Source organism: Gasterosteus aculeatus, chromosome X (genome assembly GCF_964276395.1).
Source record: "Gasterosteus aculeatus chromosome X, fGasAcu3.hap1.1, whole genome shotgun sequence".
Taxonomy (NCBI): Eukaryota; Metazoa; Chordata; class Actinopteri; order Perciformes; family Gasterosteidae; genus Gasterosteus; species Gasterosteus aculeatus.
The window spans coordinates 3,384,350-3,398,129 of record NC_135698.1 but is presented as its reverse complement, the minus strand read 5'-3'; the positions used below and the strand labels follow the sequence as shown (position 1 = coordinate 3,398,129).

Here is a 13,780-nt window from a genome sequence, read left to right as displayed (position 1 = left end):
GAATTCCCTTTTGCGTTTTGGTAACCGGAGTCGGCGTTTATCCCACGAAGCCGTACAGGGTGCGTCCCTGTCTCTTCAGGGCATAGACCACATCCATGGCGGTCACCGTCTTCCTCTTGGCGTGCTCGGTGTAGGTGACGGCGTCGCGGATCACGTTCTCCAGGAAGACCTTCAGCACACCGCGGGTCTCCTCGTAGATCAGACCGGAGATGCGCTTCACTCCGCCGCGGCGAGCCAGACGGCGGATAGCGGGCTTGGTGATGCCCTGGATGTTATCACGTTGTCAAATATACCTTCCCAATAAGTTCTCCTCTTTCAGCAACAAGGAATTTGACCAAGTTGAAGGTTCTTGATATTGGACATCTTCTCATTCAACAGACCATTCATTATTCACTAAGGTCCGATTCAAGGCCTCAGAACGCAGACCGGACCAACTGAGCCTGGTACCACGAGCAGAAGCTGCTGTGGTTTCACCTTTGTCACAATACATTTTAGGATTAATATTAAATTAATCCTCCATGTTGTACTTCCCATAAATACTTCTACTCTGTGAGCCCTTCCGGTCTTTAAGTGATGCCATTGAGTAGTAATATGACTTTGTCTCCCCCCTCGTTTTCCTCCACGGGGGGAGATCTTCCACCAAAGAGCCTTCCTGAGGATGTTTGCAGACGTCTTCTACCCGCCGCGTTCTCTGCATTCAAACGAGAGTTCTCCTTTTGTCACTTCCCTGGTTGTGCCCCAGATTAAATTCTGCACCGTTTGTTCAGGCGAATTAGCATTTTGTGGGATGGAGGAAAGATGTTGACCATGAAGTCGTTTTCCTCCCTTACTTTAAAATGATCTTTGATAGTATTTTCAATTCATTAATGTACATACGTTCACGTATACATTTTTGTGGATCAGTTCACAGATATTTAACCAGGTTGTGATTGAGGACAGAGGCAGGGCTTTAACTCGGTGACCTGCTCAACTAGATCATTCATTTTGGGGATTTAGTAAAAGACTCACACGTATAACACGTATATTACTCGAGAATACAAAACACACAACATAAGTGCCGTAATATATTTAATAGAAAATACCATCTTCATCATTTCCACGTCAAGAACATAACATCAAACATACCATAATGTTGGTTATTTTGTCAATGTAACGGCGGGAAATTATGAAGTAGAAAAGCGACGAACTGATTTCGCCGTGCGCGTCTCTCAGCTCTCTGACGGGGGGGGCGCAGCCCGCCGAACGGCCTTGCACAGGGCTTGCTGGACGACCGGGTACAGTTTATAGCATCCCTCAATGCAGGTCCGCACCGCGGCTGTCAGGGTCTCTTCCGTCATTTCTCCATCCGACTCCAGCCCAGAAATCTGGTTCAGGCTCGGCAGGAACGCTATGGTCAGGCCGCCCTCGTTCTCTCTGCCGACCAAGCTGCGCCTGCTTTCCTCGGCGCGAGAAGGGTCGACCACGTACGAGGCGCCATCCTGCCGCACGGAACAACCGAGGACCAGGTCGTACATTTCGATCCCGGCATCTGCCAGAGCGAGCGAGGCGCACGTGACCGCGTGGGCCAGGACGGAGCCGCTGCTCTCGAGGACCATCACGTTGACCTCGATCTGAGAGCGGGGATATTTGTTGAGCCGCACGGCGGGCTGCAGGCTCTCCTGCAGCATCAGGGAGAGGTCCTTTTCCTGGCTCCCCTGAATCCAGGCTCCCCTCTCCAGACAGGAGAACGGAGCGAAACGCATGTCAGTAACCAACCTGGATGCACAAAAAAAAAGTGTTACAAAAAATGCAGCGTTGTCGTCTTTGTGAACTGTTCCTGCAGGACTGCATCACATACGGCCGCGTTCACTTCCAATACAATATAAATATGCAGGTATGGATGCGGATGGTGGAGGTCAAACCTGGCTAAAGTCGTGCATGATTTATCTGCATCCGGGACATGGCCAAACCCGACATCCCGACCCGCTCACTCCGCTCTGCATCTGCCAAACTGCTCGTCCCTCCCTCACTGAGAGCAAAACACTCGACTAGATCTCGACTCTTTGCTCTCGTGGCTCCTAAATGGTGGAACGAGCTCTCTGAAGACACCAGGTCACAAAGTAAGGACACACCTCTTCAGACTCTACCTCGACTAAAAGACTAACAAATTGTAGCACTTATATTGTACTTATAATGCCACTTGTGCAATTTGTTAATTGGCTTATTTGATGAAATTGCACTTTCTTTTTTTCTTGCTCTTTTGAGTTTGGTTGAATGCACTTATTGTAAGTGCTTTGGATAAAAACGTCAGGTAAATGACATGTAACGTAATCAAAAATGGTGTTTAGTCGGTTTTATTTTTTTTTAACGTTAGAAATAAGCGCGCTCACTGTAAGCACGAATATGCAACTTGGTTTGAATAAACAGTCTGTCGAGCTGAGGTTCATAAACTCGCGTTAACAATCAGCTTAACACACTGCTGGTCACGCAAACGACTGGGGCAGGATGTCTCACTGTGTCACAGATCAATGAAACAACTAACATTTAAATACATTGACAGATCGGACACGAATACACACCGTCCACATGTCATGTCGGTCTCATCTTTCCGCTCGATTTCTCTGGGGCCGTAAACGCAGCACATCAGCTTGGTGCTTCCAGCCTCGATGTACGCGGAGCCTTTGGCCTGACTCACCAGCCCGCAGCGGACAAAGACCGGCCGGACGTCCACTTGGTCCCGCTGCCGACCGTCCGCTCTCGGGCCTTTCGAGGGGAGAGAGGCCGCTGGTTTGCTAGAAAACAGAGACGGGCATTGGGACACTTCTGGGCCCTGCACACGTTTGTTGTCAGTCGGCATGGCGCATGGGTGTTTGTGGCACGAAAGAAGCAGCGGGTGAACGAGTCCGACAGAAAACCGGTCCCCGGGAAACACAGCGAGCTGAATAAAGATTCCGCTGTTGCTTGGCAGCGGAGGGAACTCACCTCAGGGATAGAAATACATGACGGGCGCCCGCAGAACCAACCCATTGTGTTTCATCATCTGTCACAAAATTATAAAATCATAAAATTACTACATAATTATTTATACGTCCCTAGGCAAATTTAAACACACAAACTGACGACCTGAGCCTATAACTAACCGTATTCACATTTAAAGTGAATATTTTATTCACAAACATATGCATTACATTTTCTTTTTTTTAATTAAGCGGATTAAATATATATATACATTTTTACCTTCATTTACACCGACGTCTATTTCATTGCATCAGCCAGACCAAAGAAGTTTGTACCATTCATGCGGCGGGATCGGCTTAGATTGATAGCCGGCTTGTCCAATAGAAATGTAGATCCGCCAACCAGTGGTGCGGCAGGACCAATGGCCGACCGTCAGAGGCGTGTCCACTGACTGCGCTTCTCTCTTGGTCGAGCAGCGTGGACTAAAGCCGTGTGTCTGGAGCAGTAACCGAATCATTCTACGAGAATTGCGACCTCTGTAAGTATCACGCTTTGCTGCGGTGCTGTTGAGATGTAAAACAATGTGCTGTTCCGTCCCCTGAAGAAGATTCGGTGTGAGATTTGGGGCCTGAGGTCTCTCTCTCGGGGTCGGTTTAAATGGTAGCCGGTGTGGCTACCGTTTAAATTGCTAACGTCAGTCTGTCAAGCTAGTTCGCCTCCTGCCCAACTCCGCTGATTTCAATGGTAATCTTCAAGCACTTTGTCTTTTTACAGGGATTATGTGGCAAGACTCGCAGTATTCTGTGGAAACGGTTGTTTACAGCGGAGGCGCAAAGGTGACATGGGAGCACTTCATTTTAGTCAGCAGCTGGAAAGGAAACGAACCCTCCCGAGATGTCGTGCGCGTAAAACCCATTTTACTCGTTTACTGTGTCTGTGAGAAGCAGTCACGTGATCACACGAACCAAACCAACAAACCCCTGGTTACCTGTTGGCAGTTATTGTCCTGTCTTCATGCATTTTGTACGTTCTACAATTAATTTTGCTGCAGGGACAAATATATTTGCCCAAACCACTGAACTTCCTGTTAAATGGTAAACAGAAGCTTAAACAACACTCATAATCCTGCCCTGCAGGCAATCAAACCTCAAAAGCTTTTGTTTAGGTGCTGGTGCATTTTGGATTGAAATCCCCCCCCCAAAAAATCCCTCTCTGCTCTGACCAAACACAACTAGAGGAATTGAAAGGAAAGCTATCATGGTATATACTGTATATCGAACTATGAGCCTAGACTGAATGTCCAAACTGCTTCCAATGACATGTTTGGCTTACTCTTATTTTACATAAGAGTATATGAGTGGATCAAATTCAGGACCCACAACGAGGGTCTTGGAGCCGAATTAAACAGCGTTTCCGTTTTGTTTATTATTCGTCAGACAGCTGATTCAGAATGGACTCCTCTTTGAGTGCAGCTCAAATCCGCGAGAAGTTCATCGACTTCTTCCGTCGCTATGAGCACGTGTACGTCCACTCGTCCTCCACCATCCCGCTGGACGACCCCACGCTGCTTTTTGCCAACGCCGGCATGAACCAGGTACCCCACCCGTCTCTCTACATCCACCCCATGACATCTGTGCGCACGACGTCACCTTTTATGTACTTTTTTTTTTTTTTTAAAGATTCTTAAAGCAATAACCGCCTATTCAATTTTGTTCTGCTTCATCGTAGTTCAAGCCCATCTTCTTGAACACCATCGACCCGTCTCACCCCATGGCCAGGCTGTCCCGCGCCGCCAACACACAAAAGTGTATCCGTGCAGGAGGCAAACACAATGACCTGGACGATGTGGGCAAAGACGTCTACCACCACACCTTCTTCGAGATGCTGGGGTCCTGGTCCTTTGGGGACTACTTCAAGGTGGGGTGGGGACGAATTACTGTCATCGTTGTTATTATTATGATGATTATTATTATTGATGTTGTCCCTATTCACAATTTAAGATAATCAAATCAATCTTTTTATTTTATTTTTTACCTCACAGTGGCCTCTAAACAAGTGTTACTTTCTTTTTAACGCTTCTCTCTGCTCATTTTGCGTCTTCCCACCTCCTCCCTGCAGCAACTGGCCTGCAAGATGGCCTTGGAGCTGCTGACCCAGGAGTTTGGTATCCCCATAGAGCGCCTGTACGTCACCTACTTCGGCGGTAACTCTGATGCGGACCTGGAGCCGGACCTGGAGTGCAAACAGCTATGGATGGACCTGGGGTGAGCCCGCCTTCTATCTTTTCTCATTCCGTGACATCCGTGTCATAGAATGTTAATATTTGGACATTTCACGAACGTCGAGAAGTATCAGTGTCACGTTATTTTATACGTCAAATAACTTATTCAAGCGCAGGAAAAGAAAACACTTCATTAGCTTTTACGGCTCCTAATTGTCCCAACAACCGTGTTTCCACCAGCTGCCCGGCTGCGGTTTGATTGAACCCCTCTCTCTCCGGTCTCTGTGTTCCCCTCAGGGTGGACGAGGCTCGCATCCTGCCAGGCAGCATGAAGGATAACTTCTGGGAGATGGGGGACACCGGGCCCTGCGGCCCCTGCAGTGAGATCCACTTTGACCGCATCGGAGGGAGGGACGCCTCTCACCTGGTGAACATGGACGATCCCAATGTCTTGGAGATCTGGAACCTGGTGTTCATCCAGTTCAACAGGTAACACACACACACACACACACTCGGCATTGAAAGCTTCCCAGATATTCTGATGAGCGCTCTTTCTCACATTTTGTTCACTGATTGCGATACTTTTTGACATTCTCAGAGTTTTGAGAACAATATTGGAAAGGACAGAGTAATGACTTCAAAATACGCCTCTCTATATCCGCCATGTTTGTTATTGGGTTAAAACGAGTCGCTCAACGAGAACTTTCCTTCTGAGCCATTTGTGTGCAAAACCCTTTTTTTTTGTTTTGTTATTGTCGCGAGCCCTTCGTGTTCAAGCTCACTTTTCAGGCGGCGTTGTTTTTCCGGTCAAACTAGTTCATTTGTTGACACCGGAGATCACTTCACAGCTGCTTTAAAATACACAGGTGGTCGTGATGCGACCCGTTGAACGGCTCCTTGGATTTGTTTGCACTTTCTGTCCTGCGCCACTCGCCTGTGGACCAGTTCAGTTGGTTGTATTGAGAGAGCATTCGACCGATCGGGAAGCTTTGTGACAGCAGCACACCAAACCCAAGCATGTATTTAGATCGGGTGTTGTTGGAATTTGGACGCACCTTTTTCTTTTTTCTTTTTTAATTGTCATCTGTTTTGCACAATATGCAGTGCAATTACCGAACCATGTGCACTCAGCATCTCAGTGACTATTGCATGTGCAGTAAAAACTCTTATCCAAAATAATAATAAGTGTGACGTGAACTTAATAACGCTGTGTGCTCCCACCATGAAGCCGCCTCGTCAAATGGGCTTTCTCAGTGAATCTGTGGGTTTTTTTTTAGAGAGTCTGCAACTGAGCTGAAGCTGCTGCCTAAGAAAAGCATCGACACCGGGATGGGCCTGGAGCGCCTGGTGTCCGTACTGCAAAACAAGATGTCCAACTATGACACGGACCTCTTCGTCCCGTACTTTGAAGCCATTCAGAAGGTACTGCAGCGCACATGATGACTGAAAGTCCAGAATCGTCTTGCATGTCGGTCTTCCCATAGATCGCCTGTCCAGTAATTCAGGCTCATTCTTAAATACCGTCACTTTGAAATGTCGCTCCTTCTACAGACATCCTGCACACTTTAAACAGTTTACAGGGGGTGGTACTAGCTACTCAGCTTTTTGCGTTTTTTTTACACATTTTGCATTATTACATTTTTTTTTCTGACCTTTCTCAGTTTAAAGTGTTAGTAGCCCAAGTGCAAGGAAGCTTTAAAAATATCTAACCCGACCGTGAGAAAGGGTGTCGCTCACAGACATGTTACCGAAGCCTGAAAACGACAGGAACTGCAAGCAAATGATTTTTTTGGGGGGGTCAGGGTAAACGTACTAATGTTTACCCTGACCCCCCAAAAAAAATCATCATCACCGCGCCAACCGATCGATTTTCTGCCGGACGGATATTTAGATTTCTTGTGTTTGGTTTCAGGGTACGGGCGCCCGAGCGTACACCGGTAAAGTAGGCGCCGAGGACTCTGACGGCATCGACATGGCGTACCGCGTGCTGGCCGACCACGCCCGCACCATCACCATCGCCCTATCGGACGGCGGCCGACCCGACAACACGGGAAGAGGGTGAGAGTGACCCGCGATCACGCGTTAGCTTTATGTGTCGTGGCTTTGCGGTAAACGACAAAAAAACCCACTGCGTGTCTGTCTGCTCCCGCCGGCGTTTAGCTACGTGTTGCGGAGGATTCTGCGCCGCGCCGTCCGTTACTCTCACGAGAAGCTGGGCGCTCAGAGGGGCTTTTTTGCCACCCTGGTGGACGTGGTGGTCGCTTCCTTGGTGAGATTTCTGCACGCAACGGTGGGACGTTTGTCAGGACCGAGGCGATCGCGCCGCCGCTCTCTGCAATGTCCCTCATGTCTCTCCCTCTTTGTTTCTCCAGGGCAATGCCTTCCCCGAGCTGAAGAAAGACCCAGAAATGGTGAAGGAGGTCATCAATGAGGAGGAGGAGCAGTTCCTCAAAACGCTCAGCAGGGGACGCCGTATCTTGGATAGAAAGATCGTTAGTCTGGGAGACAACAAGACCATCCCGGGTGAGAGCGGTGTTGGAATATGTAGTTTGCAGACCGTATCTGTACCCTTTGCTGTTTGACTCGACGGGTCTTTGAGCACCACTGCTTCGTCTTCATCTTTTTAACCCGCTCTGCGCAGGTGACACGGCGTGGCTGCTGTACGACACCTACGGCTTCCCGCTGGACCTGACCTCCCTCATCGCCGAGGAGAAAGGCATGGCGGTGGACGTCGCGGCCTTTGAAGAGGAGAAAAGGGCGGCGCAGGTGAGGAGGTGGGAGGGAGGGAGGGGACACGTTCTGATCCTTTGCGAGCGGCATGTCCCGCCCCCCCCCCCCCCACTCGCTCGGGGTCGCCGCTTAGCTTTGCGTCCGCTCTCCTGGACTGAGAGTGACAATGGGAAGCTTTGCACCTGCTGTTTTTAAATACCTCCCACCACCCCCCAAACTGCGCTACAGCGCTGTGATCCTCCTTTGTTGTCTGATTTAGCAAAAGCAAGCCGATCTCTCCTTTATTTTGCTGCAGATTCCCAACATACCGAAAGAAAACTACTTTCATTTGCTTTATTTATCAGTTGGTGCTGTCAGTCTTTCAATAAATGTGTCGTACATTTTAGGAAGTTTCTGTTGTATAAACGTGTGTGTGTGTGTGTGTGTGTGTAGTTAAAGTCTCAGGGAAAAGGCGCCGGAGACGTGGACCACATCATGTTGGACATCTACGCCATCGAGGAGTTGAGAAACAAGAACGTGCCCGCCACAGACGACTCTTCCAAATACAAATACGCCTCCGGGGAAAACGGCAGCTACGGTCAGTTGTTCGGCCCGCTCGACCCGCCGGGGCGCCGCGCGTGTTCCCGGGCTGACGCTCTTGCCCGTCTGTAGAGTTCGAGCGGCCCTCGTGCACCGTGCTGGCCCTGCGCTGCGACCGCGCCTTCCGCGACACCGTGACCACGGGCCAGGAGTGCGGCGTGCTGCTCGACCAGACGTCCTTCTACGCTGAGCAGGGCGGGCAGACGTTCGACGAGGGCTACATGGTTCGAGAGGACGACAGCACGGGGGATGTGAGTGACACGCAAATTGTAAAAGTCCATCCCGTAGGAGTTATTCAGGGGTGATGCAATCTTAGCCCAAACCTCCCCCGGGAACCGAGGCGCGTCCAACCAACCAACCAACCACCACCACCATGTCCCCGCCCACTTTCTGCGCCCGTCTTTGCAGCGGATGGAGTTCACGGTGAAGAACACGCAGGTTCGAGGGGGTTACGTTCTCCACCTGGGGACGGTCTATGGCGTTCTGAAGGTTGGAGACCGGGTGACGTTGCGCGTGGATGAGGTGAGAACACGCGCGCCCTGCGTCTAGTCAGTTTGCCTCCCACCTCCTCCCCCCCCCCCCTTTCCTCCCCCGCGGAGTCTGAAGCAAAGTATCTGCTCGTCTTCTCTTTCCAGGCTCGTCGCAGGCCCATCATGAGCAACCACACCGCCACGCACATCTTGAACTTCGCCCTGCGGGGGGTTCTGGGGGAGGCGGACCAGAAGGGCTCGCTGGTGGCCCCCGACCGCCTGCGATTCGACTTCACCGCCAAAGGTGCCCTGAGCACGGGGGAGGTCCGCCGCGCTGAGGAGATCGCCTGTGCCGTGATAAAAGACGCAAAGGTCGGTGTGAGACCACGGGGCTCATTGACTCGGCGGAAGCCCAATCAGCTCAAAGTGCTTTTCTCTCCCCCCCCCCCCCCGCTCCGCCCAGCCGGTGTACGCCATGGAGGCCCCACTGGCGAAAGCCAAGGCCATTCAGGGCCTGCGCGCCGTGTTCGATGAGACCTACCCCGACCCCGTCCGCGTCGTGTCAATCGGCATCCCCGTCGAGGAGCTGCTGGAGAAGCCCGACAGCGCCGCCGGGTCGCTCACCTCCATTGAGTTTTGCGGCGGGACGTGAGTGTCGACGCTTTATTCCCCACCCCCCCCCCCCCCCCCCCCCTCTCTCTCATGTCAAGCTTAAGCGAAAGCTAACTCGACAATGATGCTGCTCTCCTCCTCCTCCTTTGCCGCCCGTAGTTGTGTTACGCTTTTGGTTGATGTGCCGTTGGTTTTCTTTAATCTGCAGCCATCTGCAGAACTCGAGTCACGCCGCGCCGTTCGTCATCGTCTCAGAGGAGGCGATCGCCAAGGGCATCCGCCGCATTGTCGCTGTGACCGGAACGGAGGCCCAGAAGGTCAGCGCTAAAACACACACACTTGTGCTTCTGGCATTATGCTAATGACAAGAAAAATCTCCATCTGCAATGGAATGAAAAAAACTGTTGATTTACATTTACTTACTTTGGTTTTCTGTTACATGCAGATAAAAAAAAAAAAAACTAATTGAGAACGTGTCTGAGACGGAGGATTTTTATGTTGAAAAACGCGTCCCACCGATGGGTCTTTGACCAGTAAATGGTCTTTGAACCAGAAGGGAGACTTTTGCGTTTTCCCTTCCCTACGGGCCCCAAAGAACAACGTACCCGTTCTAATTTTAGATGACAGTCCCCTGGTTGATCCTCCTTGTTCATTCTCCTTTCCCCTGGTCTCCCTCGTGCCTCTCGGGTCGCGTTCATCAGGCGCAGAGGAAAGCCGATTCCCTGCTCCAGTCTTTGTCCGAGGTGGGCGACAAGGTGAAGCAGCAGACCGCCCCCAACAAGGACATTCAGAAAGACATCGCCGACATGACGGAGGTAAATGGCATTGTTTTGTGCCGCCGCAAAGAGCCCGGAACCTCCCGCGCTGTGGTCCCAACGTGTCCGTCCTCCCTGCAGTTGATCGGCACAGCAGTGATCTCCCAGTGGAAGAAGGACGAGATGAGGGAGTCCCTGAAGGGCCTCAAGAAGACCATGGACGACCTGGACCGCAACTACAAGGCCGACATCCAGAAGAGGGTCCTGGAAAAGACCAAGGAGGTGATCGAGGGCAGCCCCAACCAAGCGCTGCTCGTCATGGAGATGGAGACCGGCGCCTCCGCTAAGGTGAGCCAAGATTGTATTGGAAGATTGAAGAGTGAAAGCATGTAACTAAACTAAGCCATTTTTACATATTTATGAGTTGTCCTAAATTAAAAAAACGCCCTACAAGGGGAAATCCTAAGTTCACCCGCCCCACAAGCATCAATGTTGACATCATTGTTGACAACATTGATTTTAATCTACTTTATCTTTGCATGTTTTTGCAACCAGTCGTATCTTGCATCAAACCAGTTATTTGTTCTGACCTTCACTGTTTCTTCTTCTCTCCTCGTCCTCTCAGGCGCTCAACGAGTCGCTGAAGCTGCTGAAGTCGCAGTCCCCTCAGACCGCCGCCATGCTCTTCACCGTGGACCCAGACGCCGGCAAGATCACCTGCCTGTGTCAAGTCCCACAGGTAACGCGGCCGCACGTTCGGTCAAACTGCACCGGCAGCAATTCAGAGGCAGGTTGTTCAAATTAAAATAAAAAAAACCCTCCTCTCCTTCAGGATGTGGCCAACCGGGGCCTGAAGGCCAGCGAGTGGGTTCAGGAGCTGTGCCCCCTGCTGGACGGCAAAGGAGGCGGCAAGGACATGTCGGCCCAGGCCACGGGCAAGAACACCGGGTGCCTGCAGGAGGCGCTGCGGATGGCCAACCAGTTTGCACGGCTGAAACTGGGAGAGAACTAAAGAGCGGAGAGACGCCCGTTGAGGAAGAAGTTGGGCCACAATTGAGTTAGAAATCCCCAAACGTTCTCCTTTCCTCCATTTTCCTCTCCCCGTGGGTCATAAAATATTAGAAAACACAACAAAGCCGCCAGGTTCATATCGCTGACTCTGTCGACGGGTGGCAGCAGTTAAGCGAGCGTTTCGTTTATTCATTTACAGCATGAAGAGAGATGCTCCTAACGCAGTGAAGTGAAACAGAAATCTTGCATGCTTGTGACAGAAGAAAACCGATCTGCTTTTGATGAATTCAGCCTCCGGAAGGTTCTGTGCTGCTCCGATCAAGAACCGAAGAGCGTCTCCGTCCACCAGAGTGAGCAGTGGTTCTCTCCTGTGATTGATTTAGAGTTGAGTTGAACCCTCACTAACTGTATCATAGCGTTTCAAATAGCAAGTCATCATCTGACTAGTTCAATAATTGCATAAAATGATCACGTAGGTTTCTTGTAATTCATCCACCTGCCTTCATTTCGCTGATGTTTAATATCTGTTGAGTCTTATCATTGTAGCGGAGTCAAGTTGTAAGGATGGAATAAATACGACCGCTGTCTACTTTACTCCTGTCCAACGTGTGCGAGGTTTGTATCAGTGATAAACCTCATTTTGGGGGGGTTTGGGGAAATAACGGGTACACGTGGGCAGATCATAATTTGGGAAACGGTGAAACAACCATAATTCCACAAACAGACTTGACTCGTGTTTCATGAAGCTTTTTATTTTTTTTTACAATAGCATAAGATACACGAGTTTGATCACACAAAGCTTTAATGCAGATTATACTTGTGGTTTACTGGAGAACGCAGCTTCTCAGCCTGATTGACAGATCAAGACGGGCAGGAAACCACCCACGTGACACGCGTTCAAACAGACGTCAAACCTTTTCGAAATCCCTGCACGACGACTTTATCCCACAGTCGTCGAATCGATCCGCAGCGACTGCCGCTAAGCAGCCGTTCTTGCCGATGCCGTCCTCCCGACCGCACGGCGCTCTGGTCTCCGGCGAGGGCCGCGCCCACGTTTTCATCAACGCGTAATTGGTCCTCGGGGCTCTTAATCAAACGTCTGTCTCAATCTACCGTAAAGGGGATCAATGACCCACGTTCAAATAAAACATGTGACGCAACGCAGGTATATTCAGACCGGATGCAATGCACTGCATGCTCTTTAAAAAGTTACAACATTCCCCTCGTGGCAACCTCGAATTAAATAACGAACCTGAAAGAATGTGCATCATATGTTCTGATTTAATGTGTTGTGTTCTAAATCAGACTCAAACGACCCATTTTGTCTGTAACTATATATATTTTGATTTGCTTTCTTGTCAAGAGGCCTCCTTCTCTGTCAAAGAAAGCAAACTCCTGTGGTTTGTGTCAGCTGTTCTGTGCAGTGGTAAAGGGCTCAATAACACATTTTCAAACAATCAATAAATGCTAAATTTGTCTGCTCTGACTACGAGACGGAGCAGCGTAAAAATAGTCCTGGATGTGAGAAGAACCTGGATTCATTGCTCAGACTGACTTTAGGGCGGTTTTGTAAGCGTCTGGCCTGGAATTCCCAAAATAAGAAAAGTGCCGCAACACAAACAAATCAGTGCCGTTTTGAGTCGTGACAGAAAAATAACGCACAAGTCAGATGTCGCCTGGGAAAACTTGCTCGACCCCTGCAGGCCCCTAAGTTTATATCCTCGTGCCGCCCGCTGAAAACCGACTGCTGCAAACTGCTTCCACTCCTCCCCGGGATCCGCTGCAGGGCACAAAAATAAACCAGGTGTCCTGCGACGCGGGACCAGAAAGCTCCTTGGGGGGTCGCGTACGGGGAACGCTCGGGGCCAGATCTGTGCCGCGTGCTGAAAAAAAACCTATTTAGGCCAGCCAGAGAGGGAGCACCTGCTTTACCCCTTCATCTGACCGCGGCGTTCATCGATGGGTCAAGGACCCGGAGCTTTTGTGGGGTTCGGCCCTCGCTGGCTTCTAGTCTAGAATCTAGAAATGCCTTTAAAGTAGACCGGTGACGCTCCGAAAAGTAGCAAATAATATGAATTCAGAGCAACTCAACAACTCCACCAGCGGGTTACATCCACTCCGTTCGCCTACAGCAGTCCGTAGCAAACCGTCGCTAAACGGTAAGAAGTGAAGAGCGTGAGGCGTCAGCGCCCCCCGAGCAGAAGGCAAAGCGACACACGTGTGTGTGTGTGTGTGTGTGTGTGTGTGTGTGTGTGTGTGTGTGTGTGTGTGTGTGTGTGTGTGTGTGTGTGTGTGTGTGAGAAGCTCAGAAGGCACAGCTCTCAGCCAAAAGACATGAGAGTGTGGGTAACAAAAAAAGCAAAGGTGTGTGTGTGTGTGTTGCAGATGCAGCAGCTGTTGGCATTTTTACCTCCAATATCAAGACAAGGCACGGAAGCATGAATGTGTGTGTGTGTGTGTGTGTG

The 13,780-nt window shown here is 50.3% G+C and overlaps 3 protein-coding genes across 3 annotated transcripts; 1 reads left to right on the top strand and 2 right to left on the bottom strand.

Annotated features, from left to right (window-relative positions):
• Positions 1 to 31: 31 nt before the first annotated feature.
• LOC144383756 (histone H4-like) lies at positions 32 to 277 on the bottom strand (the record flags this gene model as incomplete). Its single annotated transcript, XM_078082967.1, has 1 exon — positions 32 to 277. A coding segment is annotated over one exon (240 nt), but the record flags the coding sequence as incomplete, so codon positions are not given.
• Positions 278 to 1,054: 777 nt separating this feature from the next.
• Positions 1,055 to 2,956, bottom strand: LOC120809022 (exosome complex component MTR3). The gene is made up of 2 exons (XM_040162506.2): positions 2,559 to 2,956; positions 1,055 to 1,755 (listed from the first exon to the last, which is right to left on the bottom strand). The coding sequence occupies exons 1-2, from the start codon at positions 2,834 to 2,836 to the stop codon at positions 1,209 to 1,211; spliced, it is 825 nt and encodes a 274-aa protein (XP_040018440.2). The 5' UTR covers positions 2,837 to 2,956; the 3' UTR covers positions 1,055 to 1,208.
• Positions 2,957 to 3,232: 276 nt separating this feature from the next.
• On the top strand, positions 3,233 to 11,909 carry LOC120809021 (alanine--tRNA ligase, cytoplasmic). Its single transcript, XM_040162505.2, has 20 exons — positions 3,233 to 3,475; positions 4,374 to 4,531; positions 4,666 to 4,854; positions 5,056 to 5,201; positions 5,456 to 5,647; positions 6,436 to 6,580; positions 7,071 to 7,216; positions 7,319 to 7,427; positions 7,531 to 7,681; positions 7,800 to 7,924; positions 8,321 to 8,465; positions 8,540 to 8,718; positions 8,876 to 8,989; positions 9,103 to 9,309; positions 9,401 to 9,585; positions 9,758 to 9,866; positions 10,251 to 10,364; positions 10,446 to 10,652; positions 10,930 to 11,043; positions 11,137 to 11,909. Exons 2-20 carry the CDS (start codon positions 4,388 to 4,390, stop codon positions 11,314 to 11,316), a joined length of 2,901 nt encoding a protein of 966 aa, XP_040018439.1. The 5' UTR covers positions 3,233 to 3,475; positions 4,374 to 4,387; the 3' UTR covers positions 11,317 to 11,909.
• Positions 11,910 to 13,780: the final 1,871 nt, after the last annotated feature.